Consider the following 23,593-nt stretch of genomic DNA (forward strand, 5'->3'; position numbering starts at 1 on the left):
TCCATGGTACTGAGGTCAATTAACTTAATTTCTCTGAAGCGCCATCTCATCCTATGGGCAGTTGGAATTGGTGATTACCCAACCAAAGAATTTTGTAAGAATATAAAATGAGAATATGTTTTTGTAAGGGCTTTGTGTTCCATTAAGTTCTGCATCTGTTTAATTTTAAAACAATAGCCTGCAACTAATGTGAGAAATTCTAACAGGTTTGTATGATTCAAAGTCCTGAAATTGGAGTTCAATAGACCAGGTCACAAGTTTGTGATAGTAATTAGGTTGTGATATAACTGGTTTAATGATAGTTTGTGTGAAAACATTCTAGAAGTTTTAACTCAATTGAATTGCAATGTGAGTTGAAAGTCTAATATTGAAGTGAAAATATTTATTGAAATCATGGGCTATATCAATGAAAGTATTATAAACCAAAAAGATAATTGTCTATTCTTCCTTATTTATACTACACACTACTGATATGTTTCCTTTAAGTACCAAACTTAAGGAAACTAAGATACCAACAAACCATAGAATATCCGCTGAAGTGACTAAGCATAGGGTAGGCTGACGATCAGGTATCTACTGATGAATTTAAAGAGCTGATTTCAAATATTTATAATTTTGTATCCTTTTGCCAATATCTTTCCAACTACTCTCTACCCCCACCAGCTCCTGGAAACTAACGTTGTCTTCTGTTTCTTTGAGTTTGATTTCTTTAGATTCCACATGTAAATGAGATCATGTCGTATTTGAGACATGTCATATGTCTTTGAGATATGTCATATGTATTTGAGACATGTAAATGAGATCATGTCATAACACCTGGTTTATTTCACTTAACATGATTTCCTCCAGGTTCATATATGTTGCTGCAAATGAAAGGATATTCATATTCTTAAAGGCTTAATACTATTCTATTAGACACTTGGGTTGAGTCCATATTTTGGCTCTTCTATACCTAAATCACCTGATTACAATGAATAATTTATCCCTGGTGGCTCCGAAGATTTCTGCAAAAAAAAAAAAAAAAAAAGTTTGAAAATAACAGGATAGGCGATCTGATATTTATGGCAGCATAACCACTTACACCAAAATGTAGTGACTTAAAGCAGCACTTATTATTTCTCACAGTTCTTCAACTTGGGCAGTGCCCTTTGGGCATTTCTTTTCTCTATGTGGCATCAACTGGAGCACTCATTTGTCTGTCTTCAGCTGGCATTGAGATGGGTCACAGAGGGCTTTATTTGCATTCCTGGTGCCCCATGCTTCTTCATGTGGCCTCTTCACATGGATAGATTAAACTTCCTTAAAACATGATCTCCTCAAGATCATTGTACTTCTTATATAATTGTTGCCTTCTCAGGGTGTGTGCTCTAAAAAGTCAAGCTCTGACATGCAAGCACTTATCAAAACCTTACTTGCAATACTCTTACTGTTGTCCCATTTGTGACAGAAAGTCATGTGGCCGAACCCAGAGGCAATATGACTGGAGACTACAGAAGAGCATGTGGTTCAATGGTGACCACCAACAGGAATTTCTTTTTTCTCGTAAATACTTTCCAAAAACAAAAGGTTATCTTGGGAGGTAGTACTTTTTTAAATAGTGCAAACATTCAAGCAGAGGCTGAGTAATAGCTTACAGGAGATATTGTACAAGTGATTTTTACATTGAGGTGAATAAAATGACCTCTGTGATCATAAGACTCTAGATCAAAGCTGACTCCAAATTTGAGTCTACCTAACGGGGAAAGTAGTGGTGCTATTAATACTAATAGAGGCATCAGGCAGGAGTCTCAGATTGAGGAAAGAATGATAAATGCGGATAAATTCCTTTTTTTATATAGAAGAAAGAGATAAGAAATAATGACTTTTATTTTTTGCTGTCTCAGGTTGGATGTTGATATAACTGAACTTCACAGTTGGATTACTCGCTCAGAAGCCGTGTTGCAGAGTCCTGAATTTGCAATCTATCGGAAGGAAGGCAGCTTCTCAGACTTAAAAGAAAAAGTCAATGTAGGTTATGCATTAATTTTTATATGTGTACACATTTTGTGCTGCTTGTAAACTCCGTGCTTTGTTATCTGTGATTCTATTAGTTGATAGATTAATGCAATATGATAAAATTTTAAATATGCAATATGATAAAATGTTAAATGATAAAATGTTTAAAGATAAAACAATATATCTTTAAAGTATGTTTTAGATAGCAAGCAAAATCAAAGTTTAGCCTAGAGAAATCTTTCTGGATTCTTCTGTGACTGACTAGGGATGCCTTTCATAAACTTACCTTAACTTACGTATTATTTAACTATAAATTAACAATTTTATAACATGAATTCATGTTGATTTCTTCAATATATTGTTCAGTTACCTCAAGGCTAGGCCTTAGCAAGCTTGCAGAATTGTGTAGAGTAGAATAGTGTAAAATAGAATAGAATAATATAGATACTATACTTAGGACCATGTTTATATGCTCACTATTATCAAAAAGTTATTCTTTATAGTCATCAATCCCTGTCATATATTATAAGGTATTTAAATTTCCCAGGTATTTGTGTATTACCTTAACTAAAAGATGTGCAGCCTTTCTCAGTATTTACATGTGGTAACAGATGCTTTGTTGTTGTTATTCCCTTCTGAGATGGTATAATTTTGACCTTCACAAATAGGAAGTTTTATTTATTTAATATAAGCTGCTTCATCTTTAGGGAAATTGTCAAAGCTTTAATTTTTCGACTTCAACAATTATAAAACATGCATCTTTGTATATGATCGGCAACAGTTTGTAAAAGAATTTCTAACAGGCAGAGTAAATACAATACGCAAGCTAAAAAAACAGTGATTATGAATGAAAAGTAATTCTATCCATGGGAAGGTCACATCTAAATGTGTACATTAGCTCTGCTTTTTCTTTCTAGGATTCAAATCCTGAAGTTCAAAATCTATTGTATGTTTACAAATACAACATTACCTCAGTTACAAGCTAATGTTTGCTGTTGGGGTTGGAACTTTTGGAGAAAAACAAAAAAATATATATATATTCTGGAAAAAAAAATCTATTTTTTAGGCTGCTTGAAAAAGGGGAGACAATTTCATCACCAGTTCTTCTTAGAGTTAACTATTTATAAATTGGAAAGTTATTTTAAATTATTTATTAACTTTATAAGACATGTTGTCAGCATTGTAATAGACTATTCTAAACAGTTTCAAGAAATGAGAAATATTATATTACTAATGTTTGAGTTTTAAAATTAAACTGAAAGATAATATGTAATTGTAGAAAATTGGCAAAATGTCTTTTTTCAAGTTTACTTCTTTGAAGGTATATTGTTTGCTATGATTTTTGAGGGAAATTATCTGAGTAGTAGAACACTAATTAGAGAACATTGAACTCTGATTTTCAAAGTTCATGTCACATATTTGACCACAAAAAATATGAATCACCTTTGGCATTTTATCAACTAATTAAAAATGGTTATTGATTTGATTCTTATAGGTTTCTGTCTGATAGTTTGTTTCTTTATCTTAAAACAGCTTTGATCAGGCAGGAAAATTGAGTTCCAGTATTTCAGGAATATAAATCATAAAAGTTCGTGTTACATGGTTGCCTTTGAACGATTTGCATTTTATCAATAGTGGGAGCATGACAGACTAAAAGTGCTCAAAAATGTACAATATTTTATAACTGGTTTTCTGATACCTTGTGAGTCCCCTTTGTCGCCCTGAACTCTCATTTTCTGAAATAACAACATCGTTCTTAATTGCCTACTGAAATAGGACATGAAATGATTTACCTTGATGTTTCCCTCAGGCTCAATATAATGTATATGTATTAAAAATCCTCAAGAGAAATACATAGTAATGATGAAGGATATTCAGTTTAGGTATACATTAATTTTCTTACTATATCACCTGTCAGTTTATATAGGTTATTTTGAACTCATGGCAGGCTCGTGTCATGAACTTGAGTGGTATTAATAAAAATGGCTAAATATTACCAACTCTTTTTTTTTCCACTTGATCTCTTCATTTACTCCTTTCAAGTGCTTTTAGCCAATTAGCATATCATAGGCCATTATCAGTTCAATTTCACATATTTTTAAAAATGGAACTTTTAAACCTAAGCATAATTTTTTTCCTTGTATATTCACCATGTGTTTTATTCATATAATTAACAAAATGCACTTATTTAAAAGCTGATTTCTAGGGAACTTTTCTAATCAAAATGTCCCTGGACCACAAATATTGACATTGTCTGGGAGCTTGTCAGAAATATAGAATCTCAGAACTAGTAAATCAAAATTTGCCTTTGAACATTTTCCAGGAGCGAAGCCTATGCACATAAAGGCTTGAGAATCAATATTCTAGGACACAATCTTGGGCTTTACCTAGCGGTTCCCTCTCACATTCTTTTAATATCACCAGAGTTCAGACTTTTTAGCTGAATTAACAGATTCTAACTACTCAAATTACTTCAGTGAGCACATGGTAACGTAAATTGGTAATAAAAAAAAAAAAATGGCCTTCTCTGATCGCAAGGGGGTTTCATAAGGTGTCTGAAAATCTGGAGCTTGTACCAGTTTCTCTTGAAAGCCTGCCTATCAAGTCGTTATGGTCATCTGGTTTTGGGCTCTTTATGGGATCTACATTTGATTACACTCTTTCGGAATCAACTTTTTACTAACTCCCGCTGGAAATCATCAAGCCAGTTAATTCTTCCATTTTCTCCTATCTCTGTTATCTGTGTTTACTACCCAGAGTATAGGTACCTCGAGTCTATCCTTTCTTCTATCTTTCTCTCTATGCTCTTTTGCACTTTCTTGTCCTTGCTTCACTTCCTCTGCTTTCCCACACTCTCTCACTCGGCAGGCTCAAACCCTTTTTCCAGACAAGACTTCTGTCCTGTGTACTTATTCTACTCATACATGCAAACCACTTTTACCCTCAAAAACAGCACTGTGACTCATCCCTCTTTTGTACCCCCACTACTTTAGAATGACTGACTCCCTCACCTAACAGAGACAATTCCAAAGATACTGCTCTCTTGATGTAAAAATACCTCTTTCCTTGCAGTTAATGACTTCTGGCTATCTATTATCTATCATTTTATCATATTTTCTCATTGAAGACTTTGGCACTAGGTTAGTAGACTTTTTCACCCAAGTTGTTCTTTCATTCTTAGTCATTTCAGCATCCCTGTGGGCTCTCCTGCTATTGCTAAAAGCTTCTGTTTCTCTCATCTCCTCAATTCAGCTACCTGCTGTCGTGATTATATGTAGATGTTGTCATTGTCAGGCATTACTCCATTTCTTTAATAACATATTTTAACAAAACCAGCAGTTCTTCATAAGCTTTCCGTTCATCCTAAGTGTATTTTCTCCTTAGTTTCTCTCAACAATTATTTCAAGCTTTTGTGGGGTACCTAAACTTTCCCCGTCATTCACAGTAAATGACTTCATCTCCTACTTTAGTCAAAATAATATTTCTCAGATTGTGGGTATTTGTGCTCATTGTCTCTCTCTGTCTTTTTTTTTTTCCCACCTGCCTTGGTGGAAGAGGCTAGGCTTCACCTGGTTGAGGTTCATCTCTGTGTGTATGTTCTCAGCAGCATCCCTGTGTATTAAGCCACCAGCTTCCATTCAACTGTATATCCAGATTGTCAAAAATCTATGTCCCGGTTCTTTATCATCAGCCTTTAAACTGGTTGTGTTTTCATCTTTAAGAAAGTGTCCTCTCCTATAAACACACATGTGAATATACGTGCCTTATCTTACTCAGCCCTCTGTAGAACTAGAACCTATTAACCTCTTTGCCCTCATGAAATTCTTTCCTCACTTGGCTTATGGGATACTGCTTTCTCCTGATTAATTCTTTCACATTTTTGTCCATTTGTTCCAATTCAGTTTTTCTTTAATATTGGTATTCTTCACAGTCCTTGTTTTTCTTCTCTGGATATCCTCATTCATTCCCATTCAAATAGTATCTATTTTCGAATGAACCCTCCCCCAATATGTATCTTTAGTTCACACCTCTTTCTTAAAACCTCTTTCTTAAAACCCCTTGTGGAAGACAGTGTGGCGATTCCTCAAGGATCTAGAACTAGAAATACCATTTGACCCGGCCATCCCATTACTGGGGATATACCCAAAGGATTATAAGTCATGCTGCTATAAAGACACATGCACACGTATGTTTATTGCGGCACTATTCACAATAGCAAAGACTTGGAATCAACCCAAATGTCCATCAGTGACAGACTGGATTAAGAAAATGTGGCACATATACACCATGGAATACTATGCAGCCATAAAAAGGATGAGTTTGTGTCCTTTGTAGGGACATGGATGCAGCTGGAAACCATCATTCTCAGCAAACTATCACAAGAACAGAAAACCAAACACCGCATGTTCTCACTCATAGGTGGGAATTGAACAATGAGATCACTTGAACACAGGAAGGGGATCATCACACACCGGTCCTTCACCAGGGAGGGGGAAGTGGGGAGGGATAGCATTAGGAGATATACCTAATGTAAATGACGAGTTAATGGGTGCAGCATATCAACATGGCACATGTATACATATGTAACAAACCTGCACATTGTGCACATGTACCCTAGAACTTAAAGTATAATTAAAAAAAGAAAAAAAAAACCCAGGGTGATATATCTGACTGCCTAATAGACAATTTTAATTGATGTTTGCCTGATATCTTAAATCTCATTATTTCCCCAGACCTCCTTTATCCTTTCTCCTTCCTTTCACCCTGCAAACAGCCTAATCCAGAAATCTGAAAGCTAACTGGGTCATCTAGATTTTTTTCTACCATTCACAAGTCCAATCTTTGACAAGTTCAATTAATCCTGCTTCCTTAACAGCTCTTGAAAATGTCCAATTCTCTCTATTCCCATCACCAAAACCCTGATTAAAGCTAATATCATGGTTTACTTCTATTTAAGATGACAATCCCCTAGTTGGTCTTCTCTGCTACTAATGTTATGTTCCTTTAGAAGTTTTCACATCACCTCTGCCAAACCAAACTCATTAAAACATAAGTATGATCTTGTTATGTCTCTGTTTATAATCATTTGAGAAAGATAAAATCAGCTACTGATAGCCAGTAGCTGGCTTGGCACTTCAGTTAGGCTTTGGAACTGCTAGATGCTGCCTTGGTACTTGCAGCTAGTCTGTGATGTTCTCTGGTTGAATATAAACAATTGCTAAGAATGCCAGCATCATTCAGGGACACTCCATGGTTGTGATGAATCAAGATAAAAGCAAGACCACTTTGTAATCATATCTTAATACGGTCAAAAAGAATAGCATTGTCCAAACCACCCCTGATGACCAAATATCCCTCATCTTCTTTAATGTGACACATCATGCTTCTTTACTAAATACAGCTTTAGCCTCTCTGCATTCCTTCTGCCATGTAGATAAAAATTTTAGGACACTCAATATAGAATTACCCTACTTCCTTACAACATCCAATCAAAACAAAGCCCCACTTCCTTGATGCCCCCTATCACGTAACACAAGCCCACATCTTAAAATAAACTTTTTCTAACATACTCTTAGAAACAACCCCATAGTTCCCTGTGGTGCTCTGTCTCTCTCGTTGCAGCATGTAAATCAGGTTAACTTTGATAATCTACAAATATGTTCCCAGTTGTCTTTGTGTGAAAAGTGTTGACAAAGTCAGTGTCTTCATATTGCTCTCATAAAGCCTGAAATGATCTAATTTTTGCTTACTTATGCAAACTAATTTCTAGTCATTTTCACTTCATTTCCATTGTTGATTTCCAGAAATCAGGACTTGAACATGAAATGGCTTTTTTGGTTTTATGTGTGTGTGTTTGGTTTTTAGTGTCCCCATGCCTAACACATAACCCAATAAATATTTAACTCTATGGGTATGTGATTTTTTTTCAGCTCTACAGTCACATTTAAGACAGGACCTATTACCAATATGCAGGATAGAACAACTTCTGAATAAACATTTGAGTGAATAAGTTACTTTTCAGTCAAAGGGTAAAACTTCATTATAGAATGTTAAATGAGTAGATTCTTAGTTACCTCTAATATCAGAGTAGGACTGATAGAGATCCATAACTTATTTTCATAATGTTAGAGAAGATACAGAAAGAGGAGGCTTTTAAGAGGTGCTAATAAAGGAGGAGGAACAGAGGTCTGAATCAACTTATTGAGGAATTTGTGAATCTCCCTGTTCCTTTGCTCAAAATTATTTTACTTTTGTTCCTTTTATTGAATATTATACAACTTAATTGCCTTTTATTTTGCATTTAAGTTACCCATTTTAGAATTTATAATTCTTCATGATCTGTAAGAATTTTCATGAGCCCATATCATATTTTATAATTAATCACTCATTTCTGATACGTGGATTTACTGATGCCTTTTTTTAGCTTCTATATACTTTACTTGAAATTATGTGTACTAAATATTTTAGAATCTGAGTAGTGGCTTCTAAACATATGTTAAGCATATATTGAGTAAAGTATTTAGTATTCTATATGTTAATAACATAATTTAAAAATTATGTGTTATAAAATATCCTTTTATGATTAAAAATATATTTATATGCATGTAGACATGTATATGATAAACAGCTCTATAGAAAAACACACAGAAAAGCTGGATGACTTCATGAGGAAGAAATTTAAGAGAAAGATAATATTGTCAAGGGCAAAGGTATTTTTATGAACAAGGTACTTTCAAGGAGATAATTGTAGTCGTTATCAGTACTGAATGCTGTAAGAAGCATTTTTCCTAACAAGAAGAAAATTAATGACTTTCACAAAATAGCTTTTTGTACAGTAGTGAGGACTGAACTCTGACTGTAGGTATTTGGACTAATATTGAAATATTGAAATCTTCATTGAAGATGAACTATATAAAAGAAAATGAAGACCATGGTTGAAGAGTATTCAGATGATACCCTTGGTCTTGAAAATAAGGGAAAGAGGTATATACACAGTACGTATGTGTACATACATGTACATACACACATACAGGAGGTGGAATATCAGAGCCATGAAATAAAAAGAGAGAGTTAAGATTCTACCAAGTTTTGTCTCATGGATTGCATATGGTACTCTTTCTTTTCTACTTAGGTAATGGTTTATTACCATTGTCAGGACTTGAGCTGAAGAAAAGGTGGATGTGCCCAACTCCCAATCTAATATGCAGTTTCTAGAATACTTTGATGTAATCCATCCCTCCTTTACTGAGTTTGCAGCATGTATCCCCATGGACTGGTTTTATGGCCACTTTATGTAGAGCTATTAGAGTTTGTTAGGAATTTTAAGAGAGCATTGTGGGTAAGGGGAGAGACCATAATATTGTATATGGAGGCATTAAGCTAAAATAGAGCTTGCCTTATTATGTATCTACAATGTACCAGCAACTTTCATGGAGACTTGAGATAGAGTAGAGGAGGATATAGATAAGGATACCTGACCTTATATAGTTTACATTCTAGTGGGAAAGATGGAAATGAAGCAAGACTAATATGTAAATCATATGGAATATTAGTGATAAGTTCCAAGGAGTAGAATAAAATGAGAGTTAGAGTATGTATGTGTGTAGACAGAGTGGCACTAAAAGGCCTAGCTGAAAAAGTGGCATTTGATGGGGAAAAATGTCCAAATGTCTAATTTAGGGCCATTTTCGGCATGGGGAAAAATAAATGCACAGCCGTGTAACAGGAGCATGCCTGTAGCATCAGGGAACAGCTAAGCGTGTGTCTGCAGCAGAAAAGCAAGGTATTTAGTAGCACAAGAATTCAGAAAGGTTAAGGAAGTAATTAAGATCAGACCATGGTAAGGACTTGAGCTTTTACTCAGTTGTCAGCGAGTTGAACTGAATCCTGTTGTCTCTGTCTGCCATGTTGATAATATATAATCAGAGAACAAAGGTTGAAATATAAAGACCTTTAGTATCCTATTTTGAAACATTCATACCCCTCAGAGATGATGGGGTACTTTTTCTAATGTGGTAATAGTGAGCACCATAATAACTCACTTTCTGGATATGTTTTGAGGTTAGAGCCAACAGGACTTTCTGATGGATTGAATGTGAGACTTGAGAGAAAGAGAGGAGCGGACGATTCTGTTTTTGGCCTAAACAAAGGAAAATATAGATTGAGGCCTAGGACACTCCAAAGTGAGAGTTCAGGGACATGATTAGGAACCTGAAAAGGAGATTGAGTAAAGGTGACCTCTGAAGTTGGAGGAGAACTCTGTGTTCAAGTAGTACATGAAGCCAAATTAGCAAATACTTCTAAGAAGAAAAAGGAATCCACTGAATCAAATCATGGTGATAGGTAAAGTAAGGACTGAACATCAGTCATTGAATGTAGTACTTTGGGGGCCAATGGTGAGACTGATAAGAGCAGTTTAGATGGGACTGAGTAAGAGAATAGATATGAGAGCCAGTTTTTGTTTTTGTTTTGAACCAGTTTTTACTTTCCAAGCTAGATCCGTGAAAGGCCTGTATTCCTTCTTGTTGATACACAATCATTTAAAATGAGGACAGTTATCTTCCTTTTTCAGCAAAATATTTCTCTTTAGATTTTGTTTTTGGTTTTTGTGCTTTTCTGTGCTTTTTAATGCATATTTCTGTGAGTAAATGGGAGACGGTAGAAATTTTAGGAACTACTGATCCAACCTACCTTAAAACAGAAGTTCATGTATTTCATTTGAGGACAAATGTATGGGTGGCCAGATCCCAGGAGAAATGGAGATTTTCAGTGATGTTTATTTAGTCAACTTTTTTTTTTTAAACACTTTTTATGTGTGGTTATTTGGACATTTCCATGAACAAGGTACTCTGATCATCTCTTGTGTCAAAAATGTTTCCGTGGCCAGGTGTGGTGGCTCACGCCTGTGATCCTAGCACTTTGGGAGGCTGAGGCATGCGAATCACGAGGTCAGGAGATCGAGACCATCCTGGCTAACACGGTGAAACCCCGTCTCTACTAAAAATACAAAAAATTAGCTGGGCGTAGTGGTGGGTGCCTGTAGTCCCAGCTACTCAGGAGGCTGAGTCAGGAGAATGGCGTGAACCCGGGAGGTGGAGCTTGCAGTGAACCGAGACTGCCCCACTGCCCTCCAGCCTGGGCGACAGAGCGAGACTCCATCTCAAAAAAAAAAAAAAAAAAAAAAAGTTTCCTAAACTTCTTTTTAAGATTATTGAGGTTACCTTTAACTAGAATGAGCCCATATTTCAGTTTGTCTGGTATAGTCTTAGCTTATGTCAAATCACTTGGCTCAGGTTAATTATTACTAGCTCCCCATTTTACTATAAAAACTATCTCATTTTCGGAAATAAAGAGCCTCCTTTAATCTCCTCGGAAGTCCCATGTCGTAGGTATCTTTATTGCTATTTTACATAGAAAATATTGAGGTTCAGAAAGGTTGAAGTACTTTATTAAGGTCAGATGGGAAGCAGTAGAGACAGAACTGGAAACAGCAGAGCAAAAAGGGTGACTGCAAGCCTTGTTGTTACAGTACCTTCTTTAACATCTCTTTGTTACACTAAATTTTATTATTTTTAATCAACTATCTACAGCTGTGTTTGAAATGAAATGTTTTCTGGACTCTTCATTGTCTCGTTCACACTCTTCAAGGCACACTTGCCTGCATATTCCTCTTCACTTTGCAATGTTCCTCTTGAAAGAAATGTGCCCTAACAGAACCCAGATATCTTCTAAACATTGACAAATATGCAGATGCCATTGACCGCTTCTTTCTGGGGTCTATTTCTCGCTTTATGCACTAGTTATTCAGTTTATTTGAGCTATATACAGAGTTGGTAATCAGCCCATAGACTGTCAGAGTCCATTCTGAGTGACCCGGCATTCCTTCTGATACCTTGTTGCCCATGCTGAATTAATAGTTAAATAACTTGAATATCCCTAATACATCCAAACTATAAGCTCTGTTTGCTGTGATATATATTCTGATATGCTCACACCTTTTTGACTAATATCCATTGAAATACCCCTAGCAACAGCAGAGTATGTCTGAAAGAAAGCTGAAATTCAAAGTAGAAGAGCAGGGTTTTAATATTGAATCTAAAACTTCCTAATATGATGACCTTTGATACATGATTTAATCTTATTGATGCTCAATTTTCTTTTGTAAAAAATGGTATACAATAATGCTGATTTCTTCTTTCTTACAATTATTATGACATACATATGGAAATTATGTACATAAACTGTAATTTGGTAGTATAAAGAATCTCATTTTTAATGTGGCTATTGCATTGTTTTAAAAATTCTCACAAACCTCTCTGTGCCTCACTTCCCTCCTCTGTCAAAATGGGAAAGTAATAGTATCTACTTTATAGATTGTTGTTTTTGTTGTAGTTGTGGTTGTTGTTACTGTTACTATTTATATTAGAATAACTGGAACAATGTGGCTAACAAGATATTAAAAGTAAAATATGATTCCTGAGATACTGAAATACAAGTTTTGCTCTCTGTTAGTAATATTAATTGATTCCGGTAAGTTTAGAATAAAGAGATTATGATCATAACATTTAGAAGGCTATTGATAGTTTATTTTCAATCTTTATAAAGACCACATAGTGTTCTCATTCTCCTTTTTTATTATTATTATTATTATTATTATTATACTTTAAGTTCCTGGTACATGTGCATAGCGTGCAGGTTTTGTTACATATGTATACTTGTGCCATGTTGGTGTGCTGCCATCAACTCGTCAGCACCCATCAGCTTCGTCATTTACATCAGGTATAACTCCCAATGCAATCCTCCCCTCCCCTTCCTCTCCCCCTCCTCCCTCCACCCTCCTCCCTCCCCCTCCCCCTCCCCATGATAGGCCCCATTGTAGTGTTCCCCTTCCCTGGGTCCCAGAGTCTCATTGTTCCAGTTCCCACCTGAGTGAGGAACATGCGGTGTTTGGTTTTTCTGTTCTTGTGATAGTTTGCTGGAATGATGGTTTCCAGCTGCATCCATGTCCCTACAAAGGACACAAACTCATCCTTTTTATGAAACATAATTCCATGGTGTATATGTGCCACATTTTCTTAATCAGGTCTGTCACTGATGGACATTTGGGTTGATTCAAGTCTTTGCTATTGTGAATAGTGCTGCAATAAACATACTGTGCATGTGTCTTTTATAGCAGCGGGATTTATAATCCTTTGGGTATATCCCAGTAATGGGATGGCTGGGTCGTATGGTACATCTAGTTCTAGATCCTTGAGGAATCGCCATACTGTTTTCCATAATGGTTGAACTAGTTTACAATCCCACCAACAGTGTAAAAGTGTTCCTATTTCTCCACATCCTCTCCAGCACCTGTTGTTTCCTGACTTTTTAATGATTGCCATTCTAACTGGTGTGAGATGGTATCTCATTGTGGTTTTGATTTGCATTTCTCTGATGGCCAGTGATGATGAACATGTTTTCATGTGTCTGGTGGCTGTATGAATGTCTTCTTTTGAGAAATGTCTGTTCATATCCTTTGCCCACTTTTGGATGGGGCTGTTTGTTTTTTTCTTGTAAATTTGTTTGAGTTCTTTGTAGGTTCTGGATATTAGCCCTTTGTCAGATGAGTAGATTGCAAACATTTTCTCCCATTCTGTAGGTTGCCTGTTCACTCTGATGGTAGTTTCTTTTGCTATGCAGAAGCTCTTTAGTTTAATGAGATCCCATTTGTCAATTTTGGCTTTTGCTGCCGTTGCTTTTGGTGTTTTAGACATGAAGTCTTTGCCCATGCCTATGTCCTGAATGGTACTACCTAGGTTTTCCTCTAGGATTTTTATGGTATTAGGTCTAACATTTAAGTCTCTAATCCATCTTGAATTAATTTTCGTATAAGGAGTAAGGAAAGGATCCAGTTTCAGCTTTCTACTTATGGCTAGCCAATTTTCCCAGCACCATTTATTAAATAGAGAATCCTTTCCCCATTTCTTGTTTCTCTCAGGTTTGTCAAAGATCAGATGGCTGTAGATGTGTGGTATTATTTCTGAGGACTCTGTTCTGTTCCATTGGTCTATATCTCTGTTTTGGTACCAGTACCATGCTGTTTTGGTTACTGTAGCCTTGTAGTATAGTTTGAAGTCAGGTAGTGTGATGCCTCCAGCTTTGTTCTTTTGACTTAGGATTGTCTTGGAGATGCGGGCTCTTTTTTGGTTCCATATGAACTTTAAAGCAGTTTTTTCCAATTCTGTGAAGAAACTCATTGGTAGCTTGATGGGGATGGCATTGAATCTATAAATTACCTTGGGCAGTATGGCCATTTTCACGATATTGATTCTTCCTATCCATGAGCATGATATGTTCTTCCATTTGTTTGTGTCCTCTCTTATTTCACTGAGCAGTGGTTTGTAGTTCTCCTTGAAGAGGTCCTTTACATCCCTTGTAAGTTGGATTCCTAGGTATTTGATTCTCTTTGAAGCAATTGTGAATGGAAGTTCATTCATGATTTGGCTCTCTGTTTGTCTGTTACTGGTGTATAAGAATGCTTGTGATTTTTGCACATTGATTTTGTATCCTGAGACTTTGCTGAAGTTGCTTATCAGCCTAAGGAGATTTTGGGCTGAGACAATGGGATTTTCTAAATATACAATCATGTCATCTGCAAAGAGGGACAATTTGACTTCTTCTTTTCCTAACTGAATACCCTTGATTTCTTTCTCTTGCCTGATTGCCCTAGCCAGAACTTCCAACACTATGTTGAATAGGAGTGGTGAGAGAGGGCATCCCTGTCTTGTGCCAGTTTTCAAAGGGAATTTTTCCAGTTTTTGCCCATTCAGTATGATATTGGCTGTGGGTTTGTCATAAATAGCTCTTATTATTTTGAGGTACGTTCCATCAATATCGAATTTATTGAGCGTTTTTAGCATGAAGGGCTGTTGAATTTTGTCAAAAGCCTTTTCTGCATCTATTGAGATAATCATGTGGTTCTTGTCTTTGGTTCTGTTTATATGCTGGATTATGTTTATTGATTTGCGAATGTTGAACCAGCCTTCCATCCCAGGGATGCAGCCCACTTGATCATGGTGGATAAGCTTTTTGATGTGTTGCTGAATCCGGTTTGCCAGTATTTTATTGAGGATTTTTGCATCGATGTTCATCAGGGATATTGGTCTAAAATTCTCTTTTTTGGTTGTGTCTCTGCCAGGCTTTGGTATCAGGATGATGTTGGCCTCAAAAAATGAGTTAGGGAAGATTCCCTCTTTTTCTATTGATTGGAATAGTTTCAGAAGGAATGGTACCAGCTCCTCCTTGTACCTCTGGTAGAATTCAGCTGTGAATCCATCTGGCCCTGGACTTTTTTTCGTTGGCAGGCTATTAATTATTGCCTCAATTTCAGAGCCTGCTATTGGTCTATTCAGGGATTCAACTTCTTCCTGGTTTAGTCTTGGAAGAGTGTAAGTGTCCAGGAAATTATCCATTTCTTCTAGATTTTCTAGTTTATTTGCGTAGGGTGTTTATAGTATTCTCTGATGGTAGTTTGTATTTCTGTGGTGTCGGTGGTGATATCCCCTTTATCATTTTTTATTGCGTCTATTTGATTCTTCTTTCTTTTCTTCTTTATTAGTCTTGCTAGCGGTCTCAATTTTGTTGGTCTTTTCAAAAAACCAACTCCTGGATTCATTGATTTTTTGGAGGGTTTTTTGTGTCTCTATCTCCTTCAGTTCTGCTCTGATCTTAGTTATTTCTTGCCTTCTGCTAGCTTTTGAATGTGTTTGCTCTTGCTTCTCTAGTTCTTTTAATTGTGATGTTAGAGTGTCAATTTTAGATCTTTCCAGCTTTCTCTTGTGGGCATTTAGTGCTATAAATTTCCCTCTACACACTGCTTTAAATGTGTCCCAGAGATTCTGGTATGTTGTATCTTTGTTCTCATTGGTTTCAAAGAACATCTTTATTTCTGCCTTCATTTCGTTATGTACCCAGTAGTCAGTCATTCAGGAGCAGGTTGTTCAGTTTCCATGTAGTTGAGCGGTTTTGATTGAGTTTCTTAGTCCTGAGTTCTAGTTTGATTGCACTGTGGTCTGAGAGACAGTTTGTTATAATTTCTGTTCTTGTACATTTGCTGAGGAGTGCTTTACTTCCAATTACGTGGTCAATTTTGGAATAAGTGCGATGTGGTGCTGAGAAGAATGTATATTCTGTTGATTTGGGGTGGAGAGTTCTATAGATGTCTATTAGGTCTGCTTGCTGCAGAGATGAGTTCAATTCCTGGATATCCTTGTTAACTTTCTGTCTCGTTGATCTGTCTAATGTTGACAGTGGAGTGTTGAAGTCTCCCATTATTATTGTATGGGAGTCTAAGTCTCTTTGTAAGTCTCTAAGGACTTGCTTTATGAATCTGGGTGCTCCTGTATTGGGTGCATATATATTTAGGATAGTTAGCTCTTCCTGTTGAATTGATCCTTTTACCATTATGTAATGGCCTTCTTTGTCTCTTTTGATCTTTGATGGTTTAAAGTCTGTTTTATCAGAGACTAGGATGGCAACCCCTGCTTTTTTTTGTTCTCCATTTGCTTGGTAGATCTTCCTCCATCCCTTTATTTTGAGCCTATGTATGTCTCTGCGTGTGAGATGGGTCTCCTGAATACAGCAGACTGATGGGTCTTGACTCTTTATCCAGTTTGCCAGTCTGTGTCTTTTAATTGGAGCATTTAGTCCATTTACATTTAAGGTTAATATTGTTATGTATGAACTTGATCCTGCCATTATGATATTAACTGATTATTTTGCTCGTTAGTTGATGCAGTTTCTTCCTAGCCTAAATGGTCTTTACATTTTGGCATGTTTTTGCAATGGCTGGTACCGGTTGTTCCTTTCCATGTTCAGTGCTTCCTTCAGGGTCTCTTGTAAGGCAGGCCTAGTGGTGACAAAATCTCTAAGCATTTGCTTATCTGTAAAGGATTTTATTTCTCCTTCACTTATGAAACTTAGTTTGGCTGGATATGAAATTCTGGGTTGAAAATTCTTTTCTTTAAGAATGTTGAATATTGGCCCCCACTCTCTTCTGGCTTGTAGAGTTTCTGCCGAGAGATCTGCTGTGAGTCTGATGGGCTTCCCTTTGTGGGTAACCCGACCTTTCTCTCTGGCTACCCTTAAGATTTTTTCCTTCATTTCAACTTTGGTGAATCTGGCAATTATGTGTCTTGGAGTTGCTCTTCTCGAGGAGTATCTTTGTGGCGTTCTCTGTATTTCCTGGATTTGAATGTTGGCCTGCCCTACTAGGTTGGGGAAGTTCTCCTGGATGATATCCTGAAGAGTGTTTTCCAACTTGGTTCCATTTTCCCCCTCACTTTCAGGCACCCCAATCAGACGTAGATTTGGTCTTTTTACATAATCCCATACTTCTTGCAGGCTTTGTTCATTTCTTTTTCTTCTTTTTTCTTTTGGTTTCTCTTCTCGCTTCATTTCATTCATTTGATCCTCAATCGCTGATACTCTTTCTTCCAGTTGATCGAGTCGGTTACTGAAGCTTGTGCATTTGTCACGTATTTCTCGTGTCATGGTTTTCATCTCTTTCATTTCGTTTATGACCTTCTCTGCATTAATTACTCTAGCCATCAATTCTTCCACTTTTTTTTCAAGATGTTTAGTTTCTTTGCGCTGGGTACGTAATTCCTCCTTTAGCTCTGAGAAGTTTGATGGACTGAAGCCTTCTTCTCTCATCTCGTCAAAGTCATTCTCCGTCCAGCTTTGATCCGTTGCTGGCGATGAGCTGCGCTCCTTTGCCGGGGGAGATGCACTCTTATTTTTTGAATTTCCAGCTTTTCTGCCCTGCTTTTTCCCCATCTTTGTGGTTTTATCTGCCTCTGGTCTTTGATGATGATGGTGATGTACTGATGGGGTTTTGGTGTAGGTGTCCTTCCTGTTTGATAGTTTTCCTTCTAACAGTCAGGACCCTCAGCTGTAGGTCTGTTGGAGATTGCTTGAGGTCCACTCCAGACCCCGTTTGCTTGGGTGTCAGCAGCAGAGGCTGCAGAAGATAGAATGTTGCTGAACAGTGAGTGTACCTGTCTGATTCTTGCTTTGGAGGCTTCCTCTCAGGGGTGTACTCCACCCTGTGAGGTGTGGGGTTTCAGACTGCCCCTAGTGGGGGATGTCTCCCAGTTAGGCTACTCAGGGGTCAGGGACCCACTTGAGCAGGCAGTCTGTCCCTTCTCAGCTCTCAACCTCCGTGTTGGGAGATCCACTGCTCTCTTCAAAGCTGTCAGACAGAGTCGTTTGCGTCTGCAGAGGTTTCTGCTGCTTTTGTTGTTTACTGTGCCCTGTCCCCAGAGGTGGAGTCTACAGAGACAGGCAGGTTTCCTTGAGCTGCTGTGAGCTCCACCCAGTTCGAGCTTCCCAGCAGCTTTGTTTACCTACTTAAGCCTCAGCAGTGGTGGGCACCCCTCCCCCAGCCTCGCTGCTGCCTTGCTGTGAGATCGCAGACTGCTGTGCTAGCAATGAGGGAGGCTCTGTGGGCGTGGGACCCTCCCGGCCAGGTGTGGGATATAATCTCCTGGTGTGCCTGTTTGCTTAAAGCGCAATATTGGGGTGGGAGTTACCCGATTTTCCAGGTGTTGTGTGTCTCAATTCCCCTGGCTAGGAAAAGGGATTCCCTTTCCCCTTGCGCTTCCCAGGTGAGGCAATGCCTCACCCTGCTTCAGCTCTCGCTGGTCAGGCTGCAGCAGCTGACCAGCACCGATTGTCTGGCACTCCCTAGTGAGATGAACCCAGTACCTCAGTTGAAAATGCAGAAATCACCGGTCTTCTGTGTCGCTGGCGCTGGGAGTTGGAGACTGGAGCTGTTCCTATTCGGCCATCTTGCTCCACCCCCCCCATTCTACTTTTTATATCATTTCATGTAAACTAAAGCAAAAGTTCAATGTAGATAAAATAGAAACCCCTCTAATAGGAGAGGGTAACTCAGAGAACATCACTTTACTCAGCTTGTTGTCATTTTTCTTTTATGTGTTGTGTTGTATATATTTTTTCTTTTATCTGTGTGTGTTTTCCTGATGTTCAAATTCTGGACACCCCAAATCCTCCTGTCTTTCTTGATATTTACATTACATATTTACTTAAATGTGCTTATTTTTTCTCCTCTAAGATGCTCAGGGTGCTTTACATATAACATTTACCTTTTAATGGAGAATAAATGTAAGTAGTGAAAAACAAGTATGCCGTAAGCTGCTAAGGACAGATAGCTTAGATCACAAAAATTAAGAAGTTGAGAAAATAGAAATATTGGAGCTTCATCTAGGATCTTACTTTTAACCAGATCTTGTAGCTACTACGTTTTCATGGACTTTTCTGTTCAACCAACAAATTAGAACTATCCATGATTGTCCACATGTTTCTGGAAACAATTCATTACTATCTTTGTGAAACTGAATTTCAAGACAACTCAGAAGTTTCACTTGCTAATTGGAATGGGATCCTGGGAACATATAATCACAAAATACCACAAACTGTGTGTTTCGAAATTTTCAAGTGGAATCCAAGATATTAAAAAGTGTCAGTCACTTTCAGTTTCTTAACTAATTAGATGAAACTGAGTTTTCATTTGTTGCCCTTCACAGCATCATGTAAAATGTGTATCTTTCAGCTAAGTATAGGTACTTAAGAAAATAAAACAAAATGTATCACCTTATAGTTTTTTAAAAAAATTTTACTCTTAATTTATTCTCAGTTTTAATTAGTATTTTATATATTACAGCTATTCCTGATGGGAGTTTATTCTGTCAATGATTGGCTTTTTTAGCATTTTGTACTCTTGGTACTGAATCCAATATTCCTAATTCATGAAACCTTTTTTGTGATTTTAATAGACTGTATTTTTAGAGTAATTATAGGTTCACAGCAAAATTGAAGAGAAGGTATAAAAATTTCCCATATAACCCTGCTCCCACACAGACATACCCTGCTCCACTGTCAATAGTTTCCACTAGAGTGGGATATTTTTTACAATAGATGAACTTACATTGACACATCATTATCACCCAAAGTTCATAGTTTTTACATTAGCGTTCACTATTGGTGCCACACAGCCTGTAAGTTTAAACAACTTTACAATGACATGTATTTACCTTTAGAGTATTATACAGTGTAATTTCACTGCCATAAAAATCCTCAATACTTTTCCTGTTCATCTACCCGTCTCTGCTAATCTCTAGAAACCACTGATTGTTTTGTAATTTACATAGTTTTACCTTTTCCAGACTATCATATATTCTGAATTGGAATCTAGGGTGCAATCCTGCAGTATATAGCCTTTTCAGATTATCTTCTTTAACTTAGTAACATGCATTTAAGTTCCTCCATGTCTTTTTATGGCTTGATAGCTCGTTTTTAAGCACTGAATAATATTCCATTGTCTGGATGTATCACAGTCTATTTATACATTCATCTACTGAAGGACATCTTGATTATTTCCAAGTCTTGGCAAATATAAATAAAGCTACTATAGCATTCATGTGCAGGAATCTGTGTGGATGTATGTTTTTGACTCCTTTGGGTAAATGCCTCAGAGCATGGTTGCTGGATCATATAGTAGAGTGTTTACTTTTGTAAGAAACTTTCAGACTGTCTTCCAAAGTGGCTGTACCATTTTGCATTGCTACCAGAAATGAATGAGAGTTCCCATTGCCCCATATCCCTGTCAGCTTTTGGTTTTATCAGTGTTCTTGGATTGTGGCCATTCTAATAGGTGTGTAGTGGTATCTCATTGTTGTTTAATTTGTAATTCCCTGGTAACATATGATGTGAAACATATTTTCATTTGCTTATTTGCCATCTGTATACTTCCTTTGGTGAGGTGTCTGTTAAGGTTTTTTGCCCATGTTTTATTTTTATTTATTTTATTTTATTTATTTATTTTTTGAGACGGAGTCTTGCTCTGTCGCCCAGGCTGGAGTGCAGTGGCGTGATCTCGGCTCACTGCAAGCTCCGACTCCCGGGTTCACGCCATTCTCCTGACTCAGCCTCCTGAGTAGCTGGGACTACAGGCGCCTGCCACCGCACCCGGCTAATTTTTTTTTTTTTTTTTTGTATTTTTAGTAGAGACGGAGTTTCGCCGTGGTCTCGATCTCCTGACCTTGTGATCCGCCCGCCTCGGCCTCCCGAAGTGCTGGGATTACAGGCGTGAGCCACTGCGCCCGGCCTGCCCATGTTTTAATTTGTTTGTTTTTGTTACTGAGTTTTAGGAGTTCTTTGTGTATTTCGGATAAGAATTCTTTACTAGATATGTCTTTTGTAAATATTTTCTTTGAGTCTGTGGCTTTTCTTTTCCTTCTCTTGGCAGCTTCTTTCACAGAGCAGAACATTTTAATTAAGTAGTATTCAACTTATTATTTCTTTCTTTTGTGGATCATCCCTTTGGTGGTGTACCTAAAAAGCTGTCAACAAACTGAGTCATTTCTATTTTCTCCTAAGCTATCTGCTAGGAGTTTTATAGTTTGACGTTTTACTCTAGAGTCTCTGATTGATTCATTTTTAATTAATTTTATGAATTATATGAATACCACAGTTACTTTCAAGCAGCTACACAAATTTCTAAATTCAGTGGAAACATTGCATTTATTTTTGGTATGTTTAATTTTCATTTTTATTTTTTATAATTTCAACTTTTGTTTTAGATTCAAGAGTAAATGTGCAGGTTTGTTACATGGGTATATTGTGTGACACTGAGGTTTGGTGCTAAACATAGTATCCAATAGCTAGTTTTTTGGCCCTTTTCCTGTCACTTCCTCCCCACTCTAGTAGCCCCCAGTGTTTCTTGTTCCCATCTTTATATCCATGTGTACCCAAGAAAATATGGATTTTAACTGTAATGCTGTGTTCCACAAAAATATATGTTGATGTTATTTTATTTTATTTTATTTATTTTTGAGACAGAGTCTTATTCTCTTGCCCAGGCTGGAGTGCAGAGGTGTAATCTCGGCTCACTGCAACCTCCGCCTCCCGGGTTCAAGCAGTTTTCCTGCCTCAGCCTCCACAGTAGCTGGGATTACAGGTGCCTGCCACCATGCCTGGCTAATTATTTATGTATTTTTAGTAGAGAAGGAGTTTCACCATGTTGACCAGGCTGGTCTTGAACTCCTGACCTCAGGTGATCCACCCGCGTTGACCTCCCAAAGTGCTGAGATTACAGGTGTGAGCCACCGCGCCCAGCCCACGTTATCATTTTTACAAACATATTCAGTGTTGAAATTTTAAAGTGAATTTATGATAAAATTCACAATAATGTCAGATATTTCACCATCAAGAGTATAAACTTCAAATGAAGTTGATCCAGTGAATAACATGAAAATAAATAAATTGGAATTAAATAATTGGAATTAAAAGAAGGGTATAAGGTTTATGTCTAGATAAACTTTTTTGCATGTAGATGTTACATTGTTCAGGGCCATTTGTTGAAAGACTTTTTCTCCACTGCATTGCCTTTGTTTCTTTGTCAAAAATCAATTGATTATATCACGTGCATCTATTTCTGAGCTTTCTATTCTGTTCCATTGATTTACCTGTCTGTTCTTTTGCCAATATTACTCTGTCTTGATTACTGCAGTTTGTATCAAGCCTTGAAGTCAGATATTGTCAGGTCTCCCACTTACGAAACTCTTTAAATTAAAAACAAAACAGAACAAAACAAAAAAAACCCTTATTCAGGCCAGGCATGGTGGCTCACGCCTGTAATCTCCCCTGCTCCACCCCAAGCACTGAGGTGGGCAGATCACGAGGTCAGGAGTTCGAGGCCAGCCTGGCCAACATAGTGAAACCCTGTCTCTTCTAAAAATACAAAAATTAGCTGGGTGTGGTGATGCACATCTATAATCCTAGCTACTCAGGAGGCTGAGGCAGGAGAATTGCTTGAACCCGGGAGGCAGAGGTTGCAGTGAGCTGAGATCATGCCGCTGCACTCCAACCTGGGCGACAGAGCAAGACTCTGTCTCAAAGAAAAACAAAAACAAACCTTTACATTTGTAGCTATTTCTTTAAATTAGGGAGTCTTTTCAGATATGTAAAAATATATGGATTATTGTATAAGCATTTCCATAATTTAATGTGCTTGGTAAATAGTCTTGTCTAGATGATTACTTTTTCTTTGAAACTTTCTGATATTGCCATATTATATGAAAGAGTTTCCATCTGTCGCCCAGCCTGGAGTACAGTGGCACAATCATAGTTCATTGAAACCTACTGAGACTACTGTGCTCAAGCAGTCCTTCTGCCTCAGATTCCTGAGTAGCTGGGACTACAGGCTCATGCCACCATGCCTGACTAATTTTTTAAAATTGCTTTTTTTAGAGATGGAGGTCCTTCTATTTTGCCTAGGCTGATCTCAAACCCCTGGCCTCAAGCATTCCTCCTGCCCAGGTCTTCTGAGTAGCTGGGATTACAGGCGTATCTTAACCATTTGCTTTTAAAGGAATGTATTAGATCTGCACTGTACAATTACAGTTAACACTGGTCACGTGTAACTTTTATATTTTAAATTAATTAAATAAAATTAGATTACATTACATTTTTATTTTTTTCAGTCACACTGACCACCTTTCACGTGCTCAGTACCCACATGTGGTTATTGGCTATC

At 37.3% G+C, this 23,593-nt stretch overlaps 1 protein-coding gene across 1 annotated transcript in view; it reads left to right on the top strand.

Annotated features, from left to right (window-relative positions):
• The window catches only part of DMD (dystrophin), a 2,174,064-nt gene that overhangs the window by 702,243 nt on the left and 1,448,228 nt on the right, over positions 1 to 23,593 (top strand). Inside the window, exon 18 of the mRNA XM_031660704.1 lies at positions 1,884 to 2,007. Within this exon, the coding sequence (XP_031516564.1) occupies positions 1,884 to 2,007 (124 nt within the window). The remainder of the gene's footprint in view (positions 1 to 1,883; positions 2,008 to 23,593) is intronic.

The sequence above is a fragment of the Papio anubis genome, chromosome X (genome assembly GCF_008728515.1).
Source record: "Papio anubis isolate 15944 chromosome X, Panubis1.0, whole genome shotgun sequence".
Lineage (NCBI taxonomy): Eukaryota > Metazoa > Chordata > Mammalia > Primates > Cercopithecidae > Papio > Papio anubis.